Genomic DNA, 24450 nt, shown 5'->3' with positions numbered 1-24450 from the left:
CGGTGTATCAACCACCGCGTTGATTAATTAAAACGTCGGCCTCGGATAATCGATTTCGCGATGATACGGTGGCAAACATATTCCTCGGTAATTAAAATCGAACCGATATCGGTGAACGTCATGAAAGTCCAAACGTTTTTTGTCTCGTGGCTGCGACGTTTCATTTGACGAAGCTTCCGTTTCGCGAGTAAGGAAAATATTCGGTGGGTAATTGACGATGGGTTTAATTATTCGTGAAAGAATTTCGCGACGTCGAGGTAATCGTGGCTATCCGCGACGAGGTGTCAAAATAATGATGCCCTGTCTCATTTTCGCACAACGTTACATCGATTCGAGATAGCCAGGTCTATCACAAATTTAATTTCTAGTTTATATTGGATCATGGTCGATTTTCTAAGTAATCTAATGATAATAATGATAATTGAGGACACCCTTTAACAATCAGGTGTCGTCTTCAATGCTTCCTTTTGAGATTGACTTGCAGCTTTTTTTGTTTCTTAACCCTTTGCACTCGAGAGACGACTCCCAATCGCCAGATGGTTTCATAGCAAAATTATGAACTTTCGTATTTACCCTTAGTCTTTGTATACTGCATCGATACGTGAAATATTGAAAGAAAATAGCTTTGTTACCTAATTTACGTATGATTTCTTGTTAAAGTCATTTAAAAAAATCTTGTCTGCATCCGATTAGAAAGTATAGAATATTTCAAGTGAAAAACTGTCCAGTGCAAAGAGTTAATATGTAGCTGTTAGTAACACATGTTGTATAAATTATGTAGTAAATTAGTAAATAGCAAATTAAATGCTATACAAATAATGCATGGAAATAGTAAAGAAAATCAGTCATGTAACATTTGGAGTCTACGTGATTAATAATAACCAGTAGCAATAATAAATTTCTGTTGGTTTTATTCAAACATGTTAACAATATTACATAACTGAACCACGTTGCACGAGGTTCGCCTGTAATTCCAATTACAACCTGAGCAAAAGTAACAGTCTGAATCGTGAATAGCGGAATGCTCGGTGGTTTTTAATGAAAAGCTCACTCTATTGAATTCTTTAGGACATTGTCTGGTTTCAGCGCGACTACCGCGGGAGCCGCTTAAAAATGAGAAACGAAACGTCAGACACGGGGAAGCAGGAAGACCCGTCCGTTGTGTACACATTAACCCTCCCTGCATTTTTGTTCGCGTTTCCCTCAATTGTGTTACCTTGCTCACTGCTCGCCTCTTTCTCCATCAAGGCACTGGCAAAAAGTGCATCTAATTAACTAGCCTGATTAACCACATCACTCGCGGTGGTTTAAGATCCGCGGGGCCGTCTCTACATTTAACATTTAATACCCGTGGCTCCTTTCTTTTTTATCCACACGAAAAAGACGTTGCACCCATGCACATTCTTCGAGTCCCTAGCATCCGCGAAGCTCCGCTGGAAATGTACAATTCCATTCCACCGCCGGCGAACCGTCCTCTCTTATTCTTCTCAGACTGATCCTTTTTCGGCTGATCCTTGACTTATTCAAGTACAAAAGAGAAAATCTTTGATACGATTTAAGACGATTCGAGATACTTCTCCGTTTATAGTTTTCGTTGTTGCCTCTCTTTCGATTACTTTTAGTAATCTTTTAGTTAACCGATCAGTAATGAATCGGTACTTCTATTTTTTTTGAATTTACTATTCCTTGCGTAATATATGAATTCTTCACTTTTCGCACGAAAGAAAACATATTGTACAATTCTTATAGAATTAATTTAATGGAATGAAATTTCGATAATGGAAGGTTGTTGGTCGAACGAACGATAAATATAATGTTCAGATGTGCCACGGATCAGTGAGAATTAACAAAACGGTTTCATCGGTAACAGTAAACCGGAGAATCTACTAATGGACGCTGCAATCAAATTAGAAATTGATCGCGCTGGCTCGTTCTCTAAGATGTTGGAGCCGGAATAAAACAGAAGAAAGATCACGCGACCGATGCCGGCAGAATTAATTTCCTCGGAGATACGACCAGCAATCTCGTACGAGTATCACTTCCACCCATCGCTCGGTGTCGAAAACGATTCACCGGGGATGCCGCCCCCGGGGGCGATTGCCGGGTCGGTCCTCGGATAACGATCTCCCTTGCCTGCTTTCCTGGCGTAGCTGGAACATCGATCAAAAAATACGTTTGTCGTTCGAGCGATGACTTTCATCGCGCCTCATGTTCCGAACGATGCATCTACCGTTGTGAATTTACACATGCAGTGACAATTTGTCAGACTGGGTCAGTCTCCTTAGTTCAATGCTAATTGCTGAGAATTAGATATTTTACTAATCAACACCATTATATGTAGACCGAACAAACAAATTGTTTTGTGTCTATTGTCTTTTATAATATTATTATAGTGGTTACTATATTATAGATAATGAAAAGGTGGATCTCCAGTAATCGAGAACTAGGAATAAATATATGTATTTAATGAAATATGCAAACAATATGGACAATACGTAAAAAATACAACTCAATGCCACGACTCTTCCTTCCGCAACTCTCTCACAGGCATTCTCTCCCTCACAAGCATTCTTCTCACTCGCACTCATCACAAACACTCGGATGCACCCCTGGAAAGCTGGCCCTGCATTCTCGGGTCCGCGACGTTGTGCAGGCCACTTTCCCTCGACCGTTTTACAGCCTGTCCTTCACTCACACTCATTCTTACATTCACTCTTCTTAAAAATACTTTAACTTACGCTAAAAATTCTAGATACTACATTATTATATTAATATACAAATATTACTAATACGTCAAATATATTTATATAAATATATGAATATTACGAGGTAAGTATATGCTTAGAATCATTAGGGAACTCTTTTGAATTCTCACAAATGAAAATTAAGTGATTGCGTATAATCGCGAAGAAGATCGCATGGGGTTAACTCAGTTACAAAACAGTTGTATGTATTATTTAGTTTCAAATGTTGTACGATAGAAAGGAATGTAAAACTTCATTGCATTGGCACCAAGTATTAGATTTGCTTGTCAGCGCAAGGAGATCTCACAGGCCTACAGATTAGTACTATTAGCAATGAGTGTACTGAACAAGAACTGCCTGTGATCGATAGGTCCACTCGGCACCTCGCTATCGCCAGCAATCGGTCGCATTAACAAAGAACGTGTTAACTGGAGTACGTAATAAATGAACTACGACGTACACGCAAGCTCGTTGAAATTATGGACAGCGCGTAGTCACGTAAAACCAACGGATTACAACGAGGCCGGCATCAGTAACGCCCGGTTGGTTCCTCGGTCCTCGCGCTGTCTGGCCCCTTTACGCGGCGAAACCGTGTGATGTATCGCCAGCGGCTCTCCCACAGAGTTTCCCGTTTAATTAAACTTCTGATTGGTGACGGCCTGACAGACGTACCGTAATGACTCGAAGTAATCAGTTGCCGCTGGGAGGGCGGCGCAGTTTTCGAACGGCGAACAGAGGGTGAGGCTTAGCCTGCGGTCCGAGGGTCGATGATTAAATCTTAATGACACTTTCATCTACTTCTAATTTCTTTAATTATTTTATTGATCCATGTTAATTTATGTTTGGCTGTTTTCTTAGTTTCCGTTATTCAGATGGTTTCATTGGTGAAGATATGGTCGATGTTAGAGTTCGTCGCAATGTGATATAGTATTGCGATATAAAGTTTTTGATAATGTTGTTAGTTTCCTATACAAAGGAACGCAATATCTTGGTTCCTTATTTTTATTGATGTTATTCGGATTATTATTAGTATTAGTATACTTTGCACTCATCGCAATCTGATGTGAATTTTGTGATATTATTATTAGTTTACTGCACAAAGGAAGATAACATCTTGACTCCTTGCTTTCGTTAGTATTATAGAAGTGGTTTTAACATGAGGAAAGTTTATATTCATTATCATCACGTTATAATATAATACTGTAAATTGCGGTAGTATTCCTGGAATCTTGGTAAAACAACGCAATATCATAGTTGAGTGTTTTCATTGTTCGTCTCCGTTTCCCGAATCAAATAAGAAACACTAAGAGATCCAAACAAACGCTAAGACCCAAGTTTCTCTGAAAGACCCCAGGAAACCGAGCCACTGTTACTGGTTAACAGAGATCAAATTAGGATTACTTTGGTCTTCCGCTGAAACCAAATGTTTATTAGTGTCGCTTTAGCAGCGCGTTCCTGGGGAGGCCGATACGTAGCTGGGTGTACATTAAAGTCCACAGGTGACGCGCTTGAACCGCTTTCACGTACCGCCCTATAGAATTACAAAGGCTTTGATCTCTGATTTCGACAAAGTGCTTACTGTTACCAGGAGGATTACCTCAAGTACTATAGTCGGCGAACCAATAATGCTGGCCGGCTCGGCCGGGCGCAATGAGTCGTTGAGATATGCCTGCTATTTAATCGGAACTCCCCGATAAATCTTGCTCACCGATAACGATCCGACGCGGCCAGTTTTAACGGGCGGCGGTCGTTAAAATCGATGCCGCGTGGAGACGGAAGGAAACGACGCCGTTTAATCCACGACCGGCACAGGTACTAACTAGAAATTATCAATAAATTGATAATTAATAACCTGGATTTGTACCTGTCCACCGGACGCTGTCCGCGGAATGGAAATCCGATCACGACCGAGCCATCCATCGGATGAGCAGTTTTTACTTTTACCTGCGCCACGATTGGCTGGACGAACCTGTTAATCCGACTTTACGCGAGCATCGATTAGACATCGCCCCGCTGTCATAAGTATGTCTACACTTTTAGTATTCATTAAATATAGAGTAGAAATCAATTTAATATTACTTCCAAGCCCAGATTAATAAATGAGGATTATCGCCACAGGAAATGAAGATCTACTTAATAAATCCAGGCTTTGTGAATTAATCTAATAAACTTTTATAATCCGTAAAGGTTCGCTGATTAATAATATGTACTTCGTACGTTCAATGTGTGGATAAATGATTAGGGCTCGTTAATTTCGTTTCACTTTTGTCACATTTTCGTAGAGATATAAGGTGAAAATGATTTAATCCCTGACTATCTTCAATTTTTGTAGCGAATAACAATTGTGGAGAAAATTAGGAAATCGCCTGGTTTACTGGTGAACCATAGTGTAATAATGTATTGATACCCTAAATCGGAAGTAACCGAAAAATAAGATTAGTGGCATTAGTAGTTATTGAAACGCGGCAAAATATGTATCTAAACAATTCGTAATTCATCAACATACTCGTGTATTTGATCATCGTGATTTAATTCATCATCAATTAATAGAATACCAGGCGCCCTTATGCGTTTAACGTTTAGACTACCAACGGGATAATACATATGTCCCGGAGCATAATTAAAAATTTCAATTGAGCAAGTAAGCCGTTTGAACTGTACTGTTATCATTTCCATGATAGCTTGGGGTCTATTTCATGGAATAACCCAGCTATTCGGATACAAGCGAAATGTAATCGTACAAATTAATCATTAAAGAGACAGAATACTACAATGCAACCCTTGAAACAAAAGAGATTCGTGTTTTAAAACGTAAACGTTGGTTTATACATGGATTAATTCATGTAATCGGTGTTCCGATGAAAGGTAGAAAGATAGAAAGAAATTTTAGGCGTATTCAACGTCCACGTTTGCTCGAAAGTACGATAATTGATAACAGAAGAATAGTATTTCATTTGGATTCACGAGAATTGAGTAATATCTATGATTGTTAAATTCGCTTTAAAATCTTCACCACGAGTGTTAGGACAACAAAGGGACAACTTTACGATACGGTAAAATATTCGTAGAGTCGTTCATAACCGTTAGCTTTCTATTCGGTAGTTTAGCAGGCCGGCCTGCAGCCAATATGCGGCACATAAAAGTTCATTGTACAAATCAGCCATTGTCTATTTTTTCGCTTCAGCCCAGGTATCGTAAAGTCGTGTTCCAGAGGGTCCCTTAGAATTTCAGAAATAAGTTTCCTCGAGGACCTTGACTTAACGGAATTTAAGTACTGGAAAGGATGATGCAAGAGTGGTCATCATAGTTAGGAAGGGATGGAAACACCGCTCCTGAGGCCCCACCTTCGTACATGAAGAGGGAGGGAGCGTGCCCAGGGAGAATCAGAAAAAATCTCTTGTTAGCCGGATCAGAATTAGAAGGGCACTCGGAGAGACAAGTCAGAACTAGAAAGGCCCTTGGGGGAGTCAGACAGAATTAGAATCACACGTTCAATTAGGAACAAGTTCAATTAGCAACCAAGTTCAATCAGGAACAAGTTCAGAAACAATTCAGAAAACCTTCATCAGGGAGTTCAGTCAGTCAGTCAGTCAGTTAGTTATTAGAAGTCTGTAGTCCCAACACTGGGTGGTCCTTCGAGTGGTAAAAATTCAGCATATATTCAAAGTACTCGTGACAATCCGATTATTTAACATTTGGTCCTTCGAGCCGGATGCCAGATTATTATACGGCAAGAGGTTAAACTAAAATCAAATGTACGCGTATCTGCCAGTTTCATTGAAGAGGTTAGTTTTGGACTTTTTCCCCCTTGCAATTATGAGATCTAGGGACCATTGTGAGGCGTGTTCGCGAAACTCGTCGCCGCAAGCGGAAAGCATAATGGGCAATCGACGTCACACGTGTATCGCAGCTGTTGCCGTCGGGCCGAGGATTTGTTAGGCGGCGGCAAATTGACGTACGTGTGTTTGGCCGCGTGTGCCCCGCCACAGGGCGTGTGTACGACATCGTCCGGTGACGAGGGGCTCGATCGCGGCCCGATCAACAGGTCTTAAGATCCCTGGACGTGCGACGGCGGTGAAAGTGTCGCGCATGGCCAGGCAACCGTGACAAGTGCAAGTTAATCGGGATCTTGAACTTTGATTCGCACGGGGACAGGCGGTGACGGCTACCTGTGCACGCACCACGTTGATAATTCGCTGGAATGTTAACCCGTTCACTAGCATGGTGGTCGTTGATGATGATGACATCTGACTTTCTTAGGAACGGTTCCAATCAGATGATTCGTGTCGAGAATATATACACAGTGACATAAGTAAGTAGAAAATAGTGTGAACCGAGGATTATAGTATTTAATGATTGATAATTGTTTATGATATTTGGTGTTTTTTATTTTCGGCGTGAAAGAGTATGAGATATTTGAACGTTCAACTCTTGGCAACTATGGATGTTGAAACTTAAGTAACTGTAACAGAAGATTTCACACACTGCAGATATTTCTTATACATTGCCAGAGAAATGATTTGTTTATATTAGAAATTGAATATTGAACTATGATTGAAAGGTACGCGGTATAAGAAGATCAGAAACCACGCAGAAAAGGAAATAAGAACGAATGAAAATTTCACAGACGATTTATAACGGTTAAGGATTAAGATTCTCGTGGCGGTGAACGTGCTAATCTGTGATCTTGACACGTAGCATTCACGTTCATGATCGCGAATCGCTATGGACATTTGGAAACGTGTGCGTCGAACGGCCGAGATTTCACTGATGGAATTCCAGGCCTGTCTCGAGAGGAAAATGATCTTCGTTTGAGTCAGTAGACCGTGCCTGACTCACGGGATCTCGGTCAGTTATATAATTGTGTTTTCTTTTTTAACACGATAATCGGGACTGTTAGGCGCTTAACATATGGGTCATTAGAAATCGATTTTACGATAGCAGAATTAATTAAAGGATCCTTTCGTTGCGTATTATAGGATTCGTTACACCTTGGAAACTGAATAGCATTATACATTTTTAAATAGTTCAGTCGATGTAATTACGGAGTCCTCATAACAGGATCGCAGCAGGTTCACCAACGCTGCATGTACAATTTATCAAGCATTGAAAGCTGATTTTATGATTGCAGAATTAATTGAGGGGCAATTTCGTTTCTATGTTATAGATTATAGAACAGTGATTAATGTAATATATTTTTAAATACCCCTGTCAATTTAATTATAGAGCCGATTTACCGCTATTGATTAGAATCACGGTTATAATAGGAGAGGAGCTTTTACTTGCTGACCATGTGTCTAGTAGTTGATTACTGTATATTATAATGATACACGGTTTGCCTTACGTGGCGTGCACAGGCAATTAAGTCACGGTGAATGAAAGTTGATTGATTGTTCGATCTTTACACCACGGGATACATGCAGAAGTAGAGAAGGTTTTCAAAGTAAATTGGGAATGTGGAGGTACGTTCTTTTATGTGGAACTTTATTGCCAAATAAAATTACGTTGAAAATTTCTCTGACGAACATGTGCTCAAGCGCGCGATAAGTAGAAATGGTCGGTCATAAACAGACACGTTAGCCAAGTTTTATTCACTTGCACACGTGCCTGGCTGAAATTCAAAAGGAACTTTTTCATGACACTAAACAAGCTCCGCGGGACTTTATCGAGAATTTTATTAACGTACTTGCTCCGTGAAAATAGTAGGTTTATTATTTATAAAATTGTATTCAACATTTCATTCTGTATATAGATACTTTACAAAATCACTAGGTCTAAGTATAATACACTTATTTGTGTGTTCATTACTAAACATATTACTACACGAATATTGAAGTTGGTTAAAATTTAATCTGATCGCACATTAATCATACCGTTTATAATGTAACTGTTAATCTGATTAGGAATTATCTTTTATGAATGTTAATTAGGTTTTGCTATCAACTGGATTAGCTATAGATAAGCGAAAATTAACGATTAAAATGCATATATTAATTTGACTAATAGTTGTCTTGTGTACATTATATTAACAGCGAATTACTATAATCTGTATCGGTTGCAGAACCAATGACCAAGAAGAAACGACCCCAAACTCTATTAAAATCTCCAATTTATTCTCTATAAAACTTTAAAAAATTCCACTCTCCATTAAGAAAATTATCAACCAAAAATACACAAGCACTGACAATAAATAAACAACAACTTCAACGGTCACAGCTCTGCAGATCTGAATACAAAGTCGTCGTTTCGTGCTGAATCCCAAGGCAGTCCATTACACTCCTTCCTCCACTCGGCAAGTCAGTAGATAATCGTTGGTCAAGAAGCCGGAATGCAAAGGGATAGGGGACTAGTAAGAATGGCAGTACGTTTGCGAGGAAATGGCGCATGTAACGACGGATCGGGAACGTACAAGGCGGTTCGGGTATTCTTCTCTTTTGGTTTCCATCGAGACCCGGGCACTGGGCAGCGGAAGCAGGAAGAAGGATCGTTGGCAGACACCGGCCACTTCTGTATTTTAATAACAGCAAGACGGCGTAACGCGGATGCAAATGAGACGGGGGGCTTCTTTGGGCGCATTGGCTCCTTAACAGTCCGCATTTTTAACGTTTCATCGTTTTCCCGTGCTTCTTCGCGGGTCACGCTCCGGAATACCAGACGCAGGCCGCAATAACGCGAAAAGAATGGCCGAATTTGCGTTTCCTTATCGTCTCTCGTTCCTCGGCTAACCGTTGCCCCAAATATAGCGTCTGGCGTGGCATAATGGCCGGCGAAAAATGGCACCCGCCGTGAAATACATGACCCGTCCGGCGACGGACCCGGCTAAGAGCAAGTGTTTCGGTTAAATGAGAAATTTCACGGGGAATTTTAATTGAGCCGGCCGACGACCGTGCGAAACTACCGCCGCCTGCGAGCGCTGCCCGAGCTCCTCGCCCCAGCGCCATTGTTCCCGTCGGCGAAGGTAAAAAACTTGCGCCAAGCTGGCCCGCACACGGTCGACACGATATCACGTACTGGTTCGCGACCCTTTTCACTCGTGGATCGCGCAAAAAAACTCCACCGTATCGGACACGACCATTTTAAATCGCAACAGAGCCGACACGGGAATTTCATTCTTGGATAACCGTCACGTTAACTTCGAATTGGCGAGTGTAAGAAGAGTAACGAAAGTCCGAGCGTTTCGGGTGATTTAGTGAGATTTATTGGAATTGGTAGATTGCGATTTGAAAAGATATTTGTAGGCTGGTCTTTTTGTATTGGTGATTTTTTATTGATGGTTTCGTGATCTTGTAGCGCTTATGAGGATTGAAAATAAGATTGGAATCCAAAGTATCCGTAATTCGATTTGTAGGCAATTATAAACAGGTGGATAAGAAAAGTAAAAGGTTGATAACGTCTGCTCAGAAGAAATTGGTAATATCTACGTAAACAGTAACAATATTCGCTTCTACAGACTTCCAAAATTCAGTCCAACAATTAAGATACACCGTTTCTTACGTACCATTAGAACGCGATCGATTAGAGTTTACAGATCCTTTGAAGTCTCGGTGCGGTTTAATTTGCGCGAGTACGCGGCCAGAGACTGGGGCAATACCGATAGGCATCGATTCGCTATCGTTCCGATCAGTGACCATAATTTGCGCGAAGAAATGGTGACTCTGCGAATTCTTTCCGTGCCTTTTCTTCGGCTTTATGCGGCAGGGTGGCCACGGCGAAGCGCATCGAGTGCAAATTGCGGCTGATGGTTGATCTGGGTCAAGTCGATGCGCGGGACGACCGTTATTGTCGGCCGTCTCGCGATTAAACGAATACACCGAGACAGGAGGGGACGAGTTTCCTTGTTGAGCGGCGGTCCGGTGACAGGACGTCGTTTCATTGCCCCAAGCCCCTCGCACGTTCGATATTACTCTCATGCCTGTATCGTTTCCCGTGATTTATGTGCCCCTAACAAGAATGTGCGCGCCGTGAACTTTGTTCTCGGACTACAACACTCGGTAAATTTATTCATCCGCTAACCACCGCCTCTCTGTGGACATTTCAATCGAGATTATTTCGAGTCTCTCGATTGAGCTGCTCGCACAGCAGATCGATTGAGCCTACTTTTGGAAGTTTTGACATTGGCGAAACACTTGATTGCTGGTTATCTCTTTGTGACTGAAATGAATTTGATGATTGTTTCAAAATTGCGAGATGAGAGAAACATTTTTTAGCATAGAGTGATACCTTTATTCTAGAAGCCAAACCGATTATGTAACTTAACGCGTTGAGCACGAACGTCCTCGAGCAAACAGTGTCTTGTTGTTTTTATCGATTATGGCTGTATTACTGTTTATTATCATGCTACAATTGAACGATTCTAGATAAAATGTAATAAAGAGAAGATTCGCTTCATCTATTTTTCTTTGTTTTGTTTACTGGACTCAATCGATTTAGCAAATAAATGGCTCAATTATTTATTTATTCGTCGACACGGAATCTCGTTGGAAGACCGATTTAAAATTTTTCATTTAAATATTCTTTCCTATTTGCTGTATAGGTTAATATTACTGAATTTCAAGTATGCGTCAAAGGGGAATATTAATTAAATATCACTGCAGCTCACACTTGTTTCTAGAAGTAAAATTATCCAGTTCCGCACAGACGTGCGCATTAAACGGAGACCAAAGGTATGCGTCGAGCTTTTAGAAATGTAAAATTTCCTCGCGTGAAAGTCACACGCGAAACAGCCCAATGATATGTACAATTATATTATTCGAAATTTTCCAGCATTGTTTCACAAATAAAATTCCGCTCTCTTTGGCGCGACTGATGTAATTTCGTCGGACGCGGATCACTCCGCCCATTAATTACGGTTTACTCGTTATACACGCGTTCGCTGAACACAGTTGCCACGGACGAATAGAAAGTCCCCGGGCAATGTTCAAGTATGGAATAATTGATGTTAAACAATCTCAGTAGCGCGAACGTGTCGATCAGCATCGCATAAATTCGTGAATGGCAGCATTTTATTTAAAGCTCTCCGCGGTCGTTGCGCGAAAACGCTCGATTTACGGGAAAAAGTGTCGCTGCGATTCTTTGCTTCGGTGGATCTTTCAACGCGTAGAGTGTCATAGTGTTTTATTGTAACCGACGCATTCGAATCGCTTGAAAGTAATTGCAATGAGAAAATAAACTATATAATGTAACGTAATAACGATGACACCAAATCATTGAAAATTATTTCTAATATCATTTTTCTAATATATTTTTCTAATATAAAATAATAAGTAGCTAACATATAAAACAGTAATTAACTATTGGTCCGGTTGCATTCGTTAAATATAACAAAAATTACTTTCTATTATTTTCATTTATGTTGGTCGATGCAACGTTATTACCATGAAATTGTACTGATACGATACAACAGCAGAAAGTCGCAACACCGACAAAAGCTTGTTCGCCTGCGACTGGCCCAAATCGGTCGTAACGCGACCTAATGCGTTCTGATTTTATTGCGCGTGTCGCACCAGCCAAGCTCGAGCTGTTCGCTCGTACATATCAGGTCCTCTGGAAATTTGAATATAGAGTGAGTATTTACCCTTAGAAAATTAAAGGATCTGCTCTTGATCTGCAGGGCCCGGAGCACTTTGCGTGCACGTGAAAGCGTTTCCCGTGAGATCCCCGGATGATCCGCGTATCTTTGCGCCCTATGCTCCAAATTAGTTGGAAATTCATTTACACGTACAGGAAAGTGACTACATATTTGTGTCGCGGGATGGGAAATTCGGAAGATAAGTTCTACGAACGGTTCAACACTTTGCCCTATGCTATCTTTCGCAAGTATGAGCAGCAAACCAGTTTACCTTAAATAGTTTACCGGAAAAGAGAACATTCTATATTTATTCGTTTGCTTTGAAGGTTGCTTTGAACCGATGAGAGAAAAATAATATTTTATATGAATTTAAAAGAACCGAATAATATTTGTATTTGTTAAACTGTTAAATTGAAATTTTCGCCTCTTGTACCTACACAGTTTTATAAGGCAAAGATTTAACCTTTGCTCACTAAGTTATACTCAATCCGTGATCACGTGTTCTTCAGATATAAATAGATACGATGTTTACTTTGACGAGAGATTGGTGATTCAGGGTTAATATCGTCCGAGAACTGGACGATACCCGGGGAACCATACTTTTCTATTTTCCTATACACGCTGCTCGTTCGATCGTACCAGGACTTTTATCGTGTACCCGGCTCTCTTATTTTCAACGCGGTATTATCCTCCGTGAAGGGTCAGACAAAGGGACCTATGCTTTTAACGTATACATACCTAACGTACAAGGAGGACGTGGCTGGCATACGATATTTTGCCTTTCTTCTGCGCCGAGGAGAAGAAGAACGCTCCAAACCCCTAGCAGAACATTATCGGGACGTCGATGCTTGGATTATTTTGTCTGTGCTCGCCGGCGTGCTTCCACTGAAAGGGAGTTTCTTTGAAGTTTAGATAAGAAGCGGGGCGTTTGTTTCCCCATTGAGATCTACATTTATTAATCAAAACATAAATCTTCCACGGCACTAACGGATAAATTAATAATTCATCAATGTAAATACTTCGATCCACTCCATAAAAGAAGCAGCAAAAAAATGTTGATACCTGGACTACGTACTTCTATGGATTAATTAAAATGTATATATGTAAAACGAGCTCAAGATCTCCATGTTCTCTTTTTTCAAAGGCGATTACTAAACAGTGTACAACGCAGTCTCTTTAAAACGCTATCGGTAACATGATAACGAACTTACAACAAAAACGTTCTTCAAGAACCATCGCGAATCTCTTTTTATTCCCTGAAGCAACACGATCATCCACGCAGCTGTTCGAAACACAAACGATTCCTTCCTGAATAGACGTACGATTCACCATCGCTCTCCGCAGGATATTTCCGCATCGTGTCAAAGGTCTCGCTCGAAGCATCTCCGTCCTCGCGACAGCGATTCGTTTCTTTAAAGGGAAAGAAACGCAGCGGATCAAACGCGGTCACGGATCCTCTCCAATTAACGGCGCCCGTTTAACATTACCAGATACCTGAATCCGGCCGATATAATTGTCCCAGGCAAAGGATTAATTCCACGCGAAGACAGGTGTTGTAATTGGTCTCCTGAAGATGAAGTGCCTGCGCTTCGAGCCGCGGGAATAATTTACGGACGACGCCTACCCGGTTCCACCGCGAGCAGCCGATCGATCGATGGGCGCCGGAAACGTCGTCGCACGCGCTAATTGAATATATTTATATACGGGCCGTGTTTCGACGCGCCCCCCTCGGTAAATAATAATGCTTTGAAATCCGCGGGCGGCCGTCGGATCCACCTACAAAGGAAATTCAATTACCGGCGGTGCTCAACGAGCGCGTCCCTCATTCATCCTGCGCTCGTCGATCTTTAATTGGACAGCATAACGAGCCGCCTTTCGTCCAGTCGTACGGAAACCAATAAAAGTACGCGATCGGTGCCATTCCATCGGTCCGAAATGCTCGTTGATCAGTGGACTGCGAGTATTCGTATGTTTATGGATTCTTCTAATCCGCGGAGTATAAGGAAAACAAGGTTTCAATAATGTTTGTATCATTACATTCCGCTTCTTCTTTACTTTTTCGTTTTACCGTTTCCTTACTCTATGTTGCCTTTTTAAATTCATAAATCGAAAGATCATTCATAAATCTAGATAGAAAGTGGAAAGATGAAATATAAAGACAATCTGGAAAGAAAGTTCATTTCTATTTGTAGTATGGCTAAATATTAATGATTTGATTGGCAGTGCCTATTTGTAGTGTCCGTATGTACAGATTCGATATCATTAATAGCGAAATTTTTCCTTTCAACGGCAAGCGATTTACATATGTACATCTGAAGTGATCGAAAGATGTTCGAGAGTACCAGCGATTTCCGACCGCGTCACAGTGGAAAGGGCATATTCGATCTGTGTGGGGGATGCGTAAGGAGGAGACAAGAGGACGGGATTATATTCGAGTCATAAACCGATACGTACACGGGCAAGATAGGTTCAGACGGTTTTTACTCGTCGACGAGGAAAGCGTATAGAGAGGGAGAGAGAGAGAAGATTCCTTCCGAACGGTAGCCAACTTCCGGTTGGCTCGGCTCCGTGAAAGCAGCGTCTTTTATGCACTCCACCTGGAAGAAGGAGCAGCCTGTGCATCAGCCGCTTGGCATCCGCTGCGCCGGTGAACCTCGCCACGCGGAATAATAACTCGAATCAGTCGGAAATCAATAAACCGAGACGATCGCCGAGAGGACATTCGAGAGAATGCAGTCAAACAACTTTGTCCTTTGGTTTAATCCTGAACCGTTGGGGGGTTCTTCTTCTCCCTCGTACTCCGTTCGTTCACGTGAACCGAAACTTAAGGATCGCTTTTCCTGTTCGTCGCAACCGTTACTTTCCTTTATCGATCTACCGATTTCGATCCTCGCTGTTTCAGGAAGGAATTTCTCTGTGCACGAGCTGTTTGGTGAAGTTCAACGACTCGTTGAAATAAGAGTCCTTATTATTTCGAGTACCGTAGAACCCCAATTATCCGAAGGACTAGCGTGTCGAGAATTAAGTAGACCGTCGATGTTCATTAATTTTGTATCGAAGGGGATGAGAATTAAATGGTGCTCGTTGCGCGCGAGGTTACGGAACGTTAAAGTCCTCTTCATTGCTAAAATGGAGTTTATGCGTTAGATACAGATAAACAAAAGCTATCGTGTTTTTATATTTATTATCGTATTATCGTAGAGCATTGATGATCCAAATAATAATCAACTTCTTTGCAATGTTATGTTAACGTTCTTCGTGTGAAATTATCAGGTGGACGATACACAATTAACTTACTCTACTAGAAACAGGTCTAGATTTAGCTTTTAGATAAAAGTCAACTCCCACTCTTATCATGTAAACTTAGAACCCAGGATTATACGTATCCATCTAAATTATATTTAACCTATGCCCCTTTAGTATCAAATTCGAGGAACGATATTTCCTAAATATTATATTATACAAATTAAAACATTTTCTCGCGTCCTTTATAATGAATCTCGTCAAAGCATCGTAAACAAACAAAGATTTTATCCGTTACATCCCTTGCTCGCAACACACAATTATCGACTTCGCGTGCGATCTAAACAGAAAGCAGAGCATAAAGAGCTTCTCGTTCAACGTGTCAGGCAAGGGTCAAATTCTATGTAATCTTGAGCAGCCGTCTTAGGGTGACCGATGAAAGCGATCGGCGGATCTCAAGGTGGTTTCCTTACTTTCCACGAGTCGACGGCGATGGCGCCTGCACGGCTTCCCTACTTTCCCGAAGCACGAGGCCCGGCGTCGATGGACGATGCTCGGAAGGAATAATCCGCTTACACCGTTCGTGCCAGGATTTATTTGGAATCTTAACCCCCCTCGGGAGTCGCCGCTTGAATTGAATCGAGTCGGATCTACTTTAAATGCCCCGATCTCCAACGGTTTTTTCTTCCTCTCCGACCGGGAAGCTGGTTGCCTCGTTCGTTTAATAGTCGAGCTTAATTCCTTTATTGCGCTGTTTGTTCGAGTCCCTGATACCTTGGCCCGGAACGCTGGTTATCCGATTGTCCTTTCCGGCTTGGAGCAACGGGGTTACGCGTTCAACGCCATCATTGCGACACTCTTCCGAGACTCCCTTTATATAGACTACCAATGAAATTAAATACCGTCGTGCAGAGGGTAATGACCGAAAAATTAAAAGTTATTAAATCTAAAAAACTTATTAAAAAGTAATTAAAAATAAAACGCGTGCCCCCCCCCCCTCTCTCTCTCGATACGTACGATTTTCAAAAAATTAGTGACGTTTAACTTCCTCGAAGAATTAGTACCACTTTCAATCAGGCAAAACGAAGGAAGTTTTATAGGTTAATCCTTCGTACCATATCACGGCTAATCGCATTATTGCATAAAGTAGAGCTTCAACTCGCTGATGAACTTCAATCTCTGCACAATAAAAAGATTACGGAATTCCATACTTGTCTCTGTATCCTCTTTTAAAGGGGGCGTGCCATTGGCTGAACCTTTGTGACCGTGTTTTAGATAAAATTTTATCGAACGTTCAACAACAAAGGCGAATAGAAAAATGTAACAAGCGCTAGTACGTTTTCTAAAAATCACCGTTCAAAGGGTACAAATGGTACTAATGAATTTTAAGATCGGATCCCGACGAAATCGTTGTTCCAATTTTTTCCCTGGAAAGTCCTTCGACGTGGTCCGCTTTAAATTTCGTCGAAATCGCCGCCGAGCCGAATTGTCTCTCCGCAAAGGGTCCGATTTATCCGAACGGAGAGACTACGCGACGGGAACGGTCGCTGGTAATCGGTGTCAGTTCGATCACTCCGAACGAAACGCGGTCGAGATCCCGCCGGGAGACTATAATTTGGCCGAGGTTCCTGAGCCAGCTTGTTTGAAATCAGAGATCAAAAGCCCTGATTTTCTGGCATCGGTAGCGCCACTGTCTAACAGGTAGACCGGAAAACAGGAAACGAAACAGGAAGAAGGAGAGACGCGAGCTTAAAGGGTTAGAAGCTACGCGTCCGCTGTTGGCTATTTACACAAGCTCCTTTGAAGCTCCCGCGGGGGATGTAAGGAGACGACAGTGTCCTCGATAAAGGGAGGGAGCACGGTTGATCAGAAAAATAACGGGTTATATTCGGAACGCCTTCATCCAGCGTCGTTCGACCCTTCGGACTGTAATGGTCGAGTTGTTTCCTCTTCTTTTGTATCCACGACCTGACATTTTATCGCCTTCGGAAATAAAACCCTCGTGTTAACCGGTGCTCTCTGTGTGCCGGCGATATTTACTGGCCTGAGTTTGAACGTTGCGGTCGCTGTTCCTGTAATGTCACGGTGATTAAAGTTTACCGTGATAAAACGATCCACGGAGAAGCTCGATGTTCGCTTCGCGTTACACGGAAAAAGTTTGTCTTTATTTAATAGGTTAGCACTTCGGTGTGAAATTGTATTTATTTTCGTATCGCTCTAATATTAGGTAACGGTCTTTTCGATATAACACAAATATTGAGAGGTCTAGGAGTATATTCTCGGTAGCCGAAAAGTTAAGGTGTTAGAAACTTTCGTTACGTGAAGTTATTTATCTAATCAAAGCGTGATGAATCTTCCAAATGTTCTTTTCATTTAATACTCATATTAAAACTTTTTAACGGTACACTTTTCGGACAATGTATATGCAGCGTCCCCTTCATGGTATCCAGAGAATATTCATGGGGATATAAAATCTTTATACTTCCAACGGTTTTCCTGATTTCATGCGTTGGATGTTTTACGATGATTCAAATATAACTCTCCGCATTTCCTGTTGGCTTCCAAATCTTTCAACCGGTATCAAGCAAATTTTACGTTGACATCTTTGAAAAGTTTAAACGCTATAACCTATAAAAGTCCCTATCAACATTCTATATATATATATATAAATTCTGAATGTTTGTTCGTCCATAAATATCGTTTCACGCGACTAAAACTGTCCAATTTCTGTAACATCGTTTACATTCCTTCGATCTATAGTTCCCCAAAAACCAAATAGTTTGTCAGCGGGCATCGCCGGCTATTATCAAGCGAACCCGCTCGCCATTTCGCTCGTTAGAATTATCACAACTGCCACACGGTTGAGGTAACAATGGGACGCGCGTCGCCACGTATAATTTCGACAGATGCATCAGCGCGGCGGCTCGCTTCCCGGCTGTTGACAATTCCGATCGTGAAAGGTGGCCGGTAACGGTGGAGAGGGTCCAGTTTATCGTCCACGAGCGAAATTCGCGCGCGGCGGCGTGCACGCACCGCGTAACGGGCAGATTCACGTGTGTTCACGAGGCCGGTGGACGCGGCGCGCGGTATAAAAGCCTAGAAAACACGCCGGAGAGTTGCAGTTCTCGCTTGGCCGCCTTAAATACCGTAATGGCGGAGATGAGATTCAAGGTAGAGTGTCGGTGCATGCGTACGGGGGCGCACAGTGGGTGCATTCGGTCATTTACGTGTCAAAATCAAAGAGCTTTTGATCAAATTAAGATAGAACGATGAATTTTTGTCAAATCAAAGCTGAAATGTTGCAGAACAAAGGGAAAAATATGTGAGCCGTATGATGAATAAGTTCTGACCTTTAGAAAATTGATTATTGTTGATAGTTTCAGAAAAGGAAACAGTCATGTTGAAATGAGGAATTCGAATCTGGTCACAGAATTCAACCAAACCTTATAATGGAAAAAATTAAATCTGTTTTAAGAAACATTAACATGAATCAGTATTCTCTAGGTCGAAACTTGTTTATCAAACCTTTTCCATATTTCTCCTGTATTATACGTTTCAGCTTGAAGTCAAAGGAAATTCGTTGCTATTTCTACCGATAATACTTAATTCTACCAATGTTCTTTGATACAGATATAAAAATACGTAAATATCCCCACTACGAAACGGCGTGAAGGGGAATCGGCTGGGAAGAGGGGCGAAAGAAAGCAAAAGGAAGAGAACAAGGAGAAAGTGCTCGTTAGAAGACGGTTTACTTTTTTCTCGGGCCAACCGGTGGGTCTGGGAGGGTGGAACGGCGGAGATAAAACTGGGGAACGGAACGGTGATTTCGTTGGAAGGCGCTCTAATTGATACTAATTTCAAAAATATAATTAGCTGGGCCAGATGAGCGTGCTCGCGGCGTCTATGGGCCTCGTTAAGGAGTACGGGGAAACGAAGTAAATAATTCCGGGAGATTCAACCGGAACGCCGGCTTCCGGTGTCACGTGTACTGGGACTTGGATCGTTTCCACGGGATATCCAGTCCCTGATAATTGAGTATTTGGGTATTTTCATTGAATTTATAATCCCCGCGAGATATTCAATTTTTGGTAACTGCATATCGTGACTTTTATTTTCGCTGCGTTTACGGAAGTTCGATCGTTTGATATGTAATGATGTGGAGAGCAGGTTGCAAGAAATGGGTAGGAGACGACAAACGAGTAAATAGAATACCATGGAATGTTATATTAGATCAATTGGACGTTCTATTTTCTAATTACTTCTGTCAGTGTGGCTTGGTCAATCGTTTCCAATAATTCCGTGCGCCACGACGACCGAGTAAACGAAGCGGGACGCGTTTAAAAGGGACGAGGAGAATCGAATTTCAATCCACAACGAAACGCGAAACTTTTATTGGCTTGTATAATCAACAGGCCGGCTCTGTTTTCGAATCGGAAGTTGCCGGTGATGTTCTCCCGACCGGCGTAATTAAAACGGGGACGTCTCAGGCATCGCGTTTCGTCTCTTCTTCCTCCCCTTCCGCTTCCAGCCTCCCTTTCTCTACACTCGGAATTCAATTTGCCAGTGTACGTTAGCATGTATTCAATAGCCTTTTGCCTCAATCCCGTATAATTGCAATTGAATTAAAGTAAATTCTTCGATTAGAGATTTTAAAGCGGAGGGGTTCAGTGGAAAATTTGAAGAACCGTGGCGCAAAGTAAATGAGAAAATCTTGATTTAATTGAATCAAAACGTACCAAGCTACCCCACCGGAGAATGTTATAATTATTCCATGGGGAAAAGTGAGTTGTACGGATATTGGAAAAGTCGAGATTACTTTCAAACGACCTAACGAGAGGCCGACGCAGAATATACCGTATCATTCAACATTTCTAAACGATTTCCACGATCGCCGGCAAAATTCACTTTTCACCATCAAACGTTGGAACAATCCAACACAGTGCAATGCATGCACGTGTAATACACTTTCTTAAATCAACACAAAATTATGTAACACCTTTCCTCATACTTCGCATTACGCTACCCATATCCGTCAAAAAGAAATCTTTCAACATCAAGCCACCCCCACGCGAACCTGCCCTATTCCGGCCAACTCAAAACTTTCCTGCCCCAAAGAAGTACCAAGAAACCGATCGGGATCATCGATTACTTTCACCGGCGGGCAATTATTCAGACGTAGCCCCGGGCGTCCCATCGATCGTCCGGAAGTAGCAGGTTCACAATCCTCGGGAAGTCGGTCAATTAAACGTCACCCTCGGCCGCATCAATAACCCGGGGCGAACCTCACGCGGAAACCGGTCCCTGCTAGCCATTCACGGGTGAACTTTTTGCTAACGCAGGTCGCGATCGCCTTGACCGTCGTGCTGGCGCTGGGTCATCGATCAAGCGGCGGCGTGATCGGGTTGGAAGAAGACGAGGCTTACCACGTGCAGAACCAAGCCGCGCTGGAGAATGCTGCCCACGATCAACATCAGCTTTCGCTGGCCAGCTCTTACGTGCAGTTCCATGGACCGGTCGAGGGGCCGGAGTACGAGGTGAAAGTGCCGCAGCATCACGACGACGGGAACCATCTTGCGGGACAGGAGCACGAGGACACGGTCGACTACGTGGCGCACCCGAGGTACGAGTTCTCTTACGGCGTCGAGGACCATCACACAGGCGACTTTCATAAACAGAAGGAGGTTAGAGATGGTGAGTGATCTGGTGATTAGAGTTGGGTAAAATATCATTCGATCGTATGTTAATGTTACCGATTGAAATGCAACTGTTGATTCAGCTGAAAGTTATTATCTGTAATTAATAATGCTTTGCTGTTGGAACGCTGCTTCTGATACAATTGCAGGTTATTGGTATTTGGGAAATGAAGATATATTTTTCACTCCGTTTCAGTAGATATCAATATCAATATCAATGTCTTGTTTTTCGATTAGTAGCAAATATAGACAGAATAAGTACGGAATTATCTATTTATTCTAGTGAATTATTACCAACAAAACAGATCGAACGAGTTCAGTTAAGAAATCATAGAGCAAGAGGTTAATAATGAATTATTGTAATCGTCTCGGTTGAAATACGAAATTAGTAACAGTTACGTTTAAATCGTTATCAGTGATACGTAATCAGATTACATTTGACCTAAATCTGACGTAGATAAAGAAGAGGTGAACGTAGGACAGCAGGTCTCTGCCGTCGCAGTGAAACTTTTCCACGTGGCTAGGTTCCTTTGAGAGCTTTTGCGAATTTCGCCGCGGCAAGAGCGAACTCCGGCGACCGGGCCGCGAGAGAAATTCGCTTGGACGCGCACCATGAATATCCGAGGAGACACAGGCGGCCGTATACTGCGGTCGTCTTTAATATTCGGACAACGTGCTGTTTTATAACGTGGACGGTACCTGTTTTGAGCATGATACTCTCTAATACGTGTTACGCGGATGGGATGATTTACACGGAGCTGAACTACATTTCTCTTTATGGTATTGACTTTTGTCGAACCCTCGTTCAGTTTGACGCTTTCATCGCTGTACTAGCATATACAAAGATATTGTTAAGTTTTATATACCGTTTTTAGATCAATTGGAATTGAAAGTAATCATCTGTTGTTAGTCGATATTCAACATAGAAGTATTAGAGACAAAAGAAAAATGGTACCTCGGTACATTGTTGTAAAATTTTCAGTTTTGGAATCTCCACGATAAGATTTTGATTTGATTAATAAATATTTTTCTCGATATAGCGGAGCCAAGTTAAGACCAAGCCAGGGTTATCTTAAAGTTATCGAGCGAACTACTCGAATCAAGCTGATCCAAAAGTAGCTCGATACGAGACTTGAAATAACCTCGAGCCTGAATAAACGATCATTCACCGGAAATAATCCAACCAGATTCCACGCGAGGGCCATCGTTGGTCCAACCTATACTTAGGCCATCATCACTTCCGACCGACTCCCGTGTCAGCTTCTAATTAAATCTCAATTACGACAAGTAGTCGGGTCAAGACGAAGTTTCTGACAGATCTATATCTGGCTCGAGTTACGCCCGGACCAGGTTTCTCGCGCTGGTATCAGGGTCGAATTTCAGTGAACTCGGCGTCCAAGTAACAATCAACTTCCCATCAAGTCGAAACATCGACACCGGTTAACGAGCACCAAGAAAATCGACTTAGGCTAAAATATCCGGAGCTGGCTCGTTGTAAATAAGGAGGCCGCGACGCAGTTTCCTCTTCTATTAGCGTGACCGCTCGCTGGCCCTGTTATGCTAATAGCCACTCCGACCAGAATTTCTCCGGGAAGCAATTATGCCTTATTACGGTGTTGGGAATTGGTTTTGCGGCGAGGATTCGTCCACGGCCGTTCTTTTTGCAGGGAGCAGCGTGACCGGCGAGTACAGCGTGAAGGAGCCAGATGGCAGCGTTCGAGTCGTCAGATACCGCGCGGACAAGGACGGATTTCATGCCGTGGTGCACACTTCCGGCCAGAACGACCACACTGCCGCTACCGCTACTGCCTACGCTGGTCAAGGCCAGGAGCAGGTTCACGATCATCAACTGGCTGAGCAACAGGGACAAGACGTTCACGGTTATGTCGCGTCGTACATCGACCATGGATACTGACGTGTTTTGTCCGTGTCCGATCGCTCCTACCCATTGTTCTGCACCTGGATGTTAGCGTGTATTATACGGAGCCGAGAAGTTGGCTGGCTATATCTGCCGCTGAGATATAGCGAGGTTCTGGAATTGGTTGGACGTTGGCGGGAAAAACGTTTCTAGTGGCAGGACAAATGGATTGATAGAAGTGTAGTTTTCTTAGGGTCTGGGACTGTGATAGGCATCTTTAATGTCGTTTGAAGTTTGGTCACGGCAATTGTTACTAATTCTAACGGGTATAAGTCCTGGCTTGGAAGATTGGTTTACGATCTAGATATATTGCAGTGACGACTGTAATTACAAATTGAGATAATAGCGGAGTAAAGGGAATTGTCCAATTGTGATGCGTTATTGAGTAGTTATGGCGGCAGTGACGCCTCGGTATTGATACATTAAGGCGTCGAATGTAATTAATTTATGTGATAATTTATCGGTACGATTAATTATACTGTAGTATTACATTACAATTGATCATTATATTACTAATGTGACTAATTATAACGTAATGTTACATAATACAATGTTATATGACACAAGTGTAAATGACATTTTCGTTATTAATCGGTCGCGTGACAAAATGAAATACAACGATATAGAATGATACTGTTGTAAAATTCCGTATTCCAAATTTCAAATGCTTACGAAATTTGTAATGATTATTCTAAAATATTGCAGATTTGATAGTCTTCTTACTAGAGTCTTCTCGATATACTTTTAACTTCTAGATTGTCGGCCAATTTCTCATCACCGCGCAATACGAGTCTCGCGTTACGTTATACCAAAGCACGGTGGATCGGTCACGAGCGAGCAACGCGCACTTTGTAAATAACATAGATCGCGCTGCTAAATAAATTAGCCACGTCGATCCAACTACTTGTCGCCGTGCCACTAATCATTGTGTCGACAACAATTGTGTGTATCGCGCACGGTAATTTTATATCGCCATGATGCGTCCACGGTGCACATTTCGCGATAAGTACCTGAACGTACAAGGATGCGCAAATTGATCGATAATCGGCTACAATTGACGTGTTGCGATTCGCGTACTCATTACCATTTCTATGTATTTCATGCCACGAACATTATACACGTTCCAGCTGTATACAGGGTGAGTCAGAAGAAACAGAACACGTGAATATCTTTGTTGGATTTAAAGATACGAAATTTGGCGACATGGGAATTTGAATGGTATCGAAGGACATTGCCATCATAATATCATTATTTTTTGTGCCTTTTTCTTGGTATTTTCAAGGT

General features: G+C 42.1%; 1 protein-coding gene across 2 annotated transcripts in view; it reads left to right on the top strand.

Annotated features, from left to right (window-relative positions):
• LOC116431764 (uncharacterized) overlaps positions 1-23996 on the top strand; it is a 57915-nt gene extending 33919 nt beyond the window's left edge. The window contains exons 1-3 of one of the 2 annotated variants that reach the window (XM_031987636.2): positions 18697-18726; positions 20895-21246; positions 22916-23996. In XM_031987636.2, coding sequence (XP_031843496.1) covers positions 18706-18726; positions 20895-21246; positions 22916-23163 — 621 coding nt within the window. In that variant the 5' untranslated portion in view covers positions 18697-18705 and the 3' untranslated portion in view covers positions 23164-23996. Of the gene's footprint in view, positions 1-18696; positions 18727-20894; positions 21247-22915 lie in introns of those variants that run through there. The other variant, XM_031987635.2, reaches the window with a different exon arrangement.
• The last annotated feature ends 454 nt before the right edge of the window (positions 23997-24450 follow it).

The sequence above is a fragment of the Nomia melanderi genome, chromosome 3, assembly GCF_051020985.1.
Source record: "Nomia melanderi isolate GNS246 chromosome 3, iyNomMela1, whole genome shotgun sequence".
Lineage (NCBI taxonomy): Eukaryota > Metazoa > Arthropoda > Insecta > Hymenoptera > Halictidae > Nomia > Nomia melanderi.
This window is presented reverse-complemented; position numbering and strand designations above follow the sequence as displayed.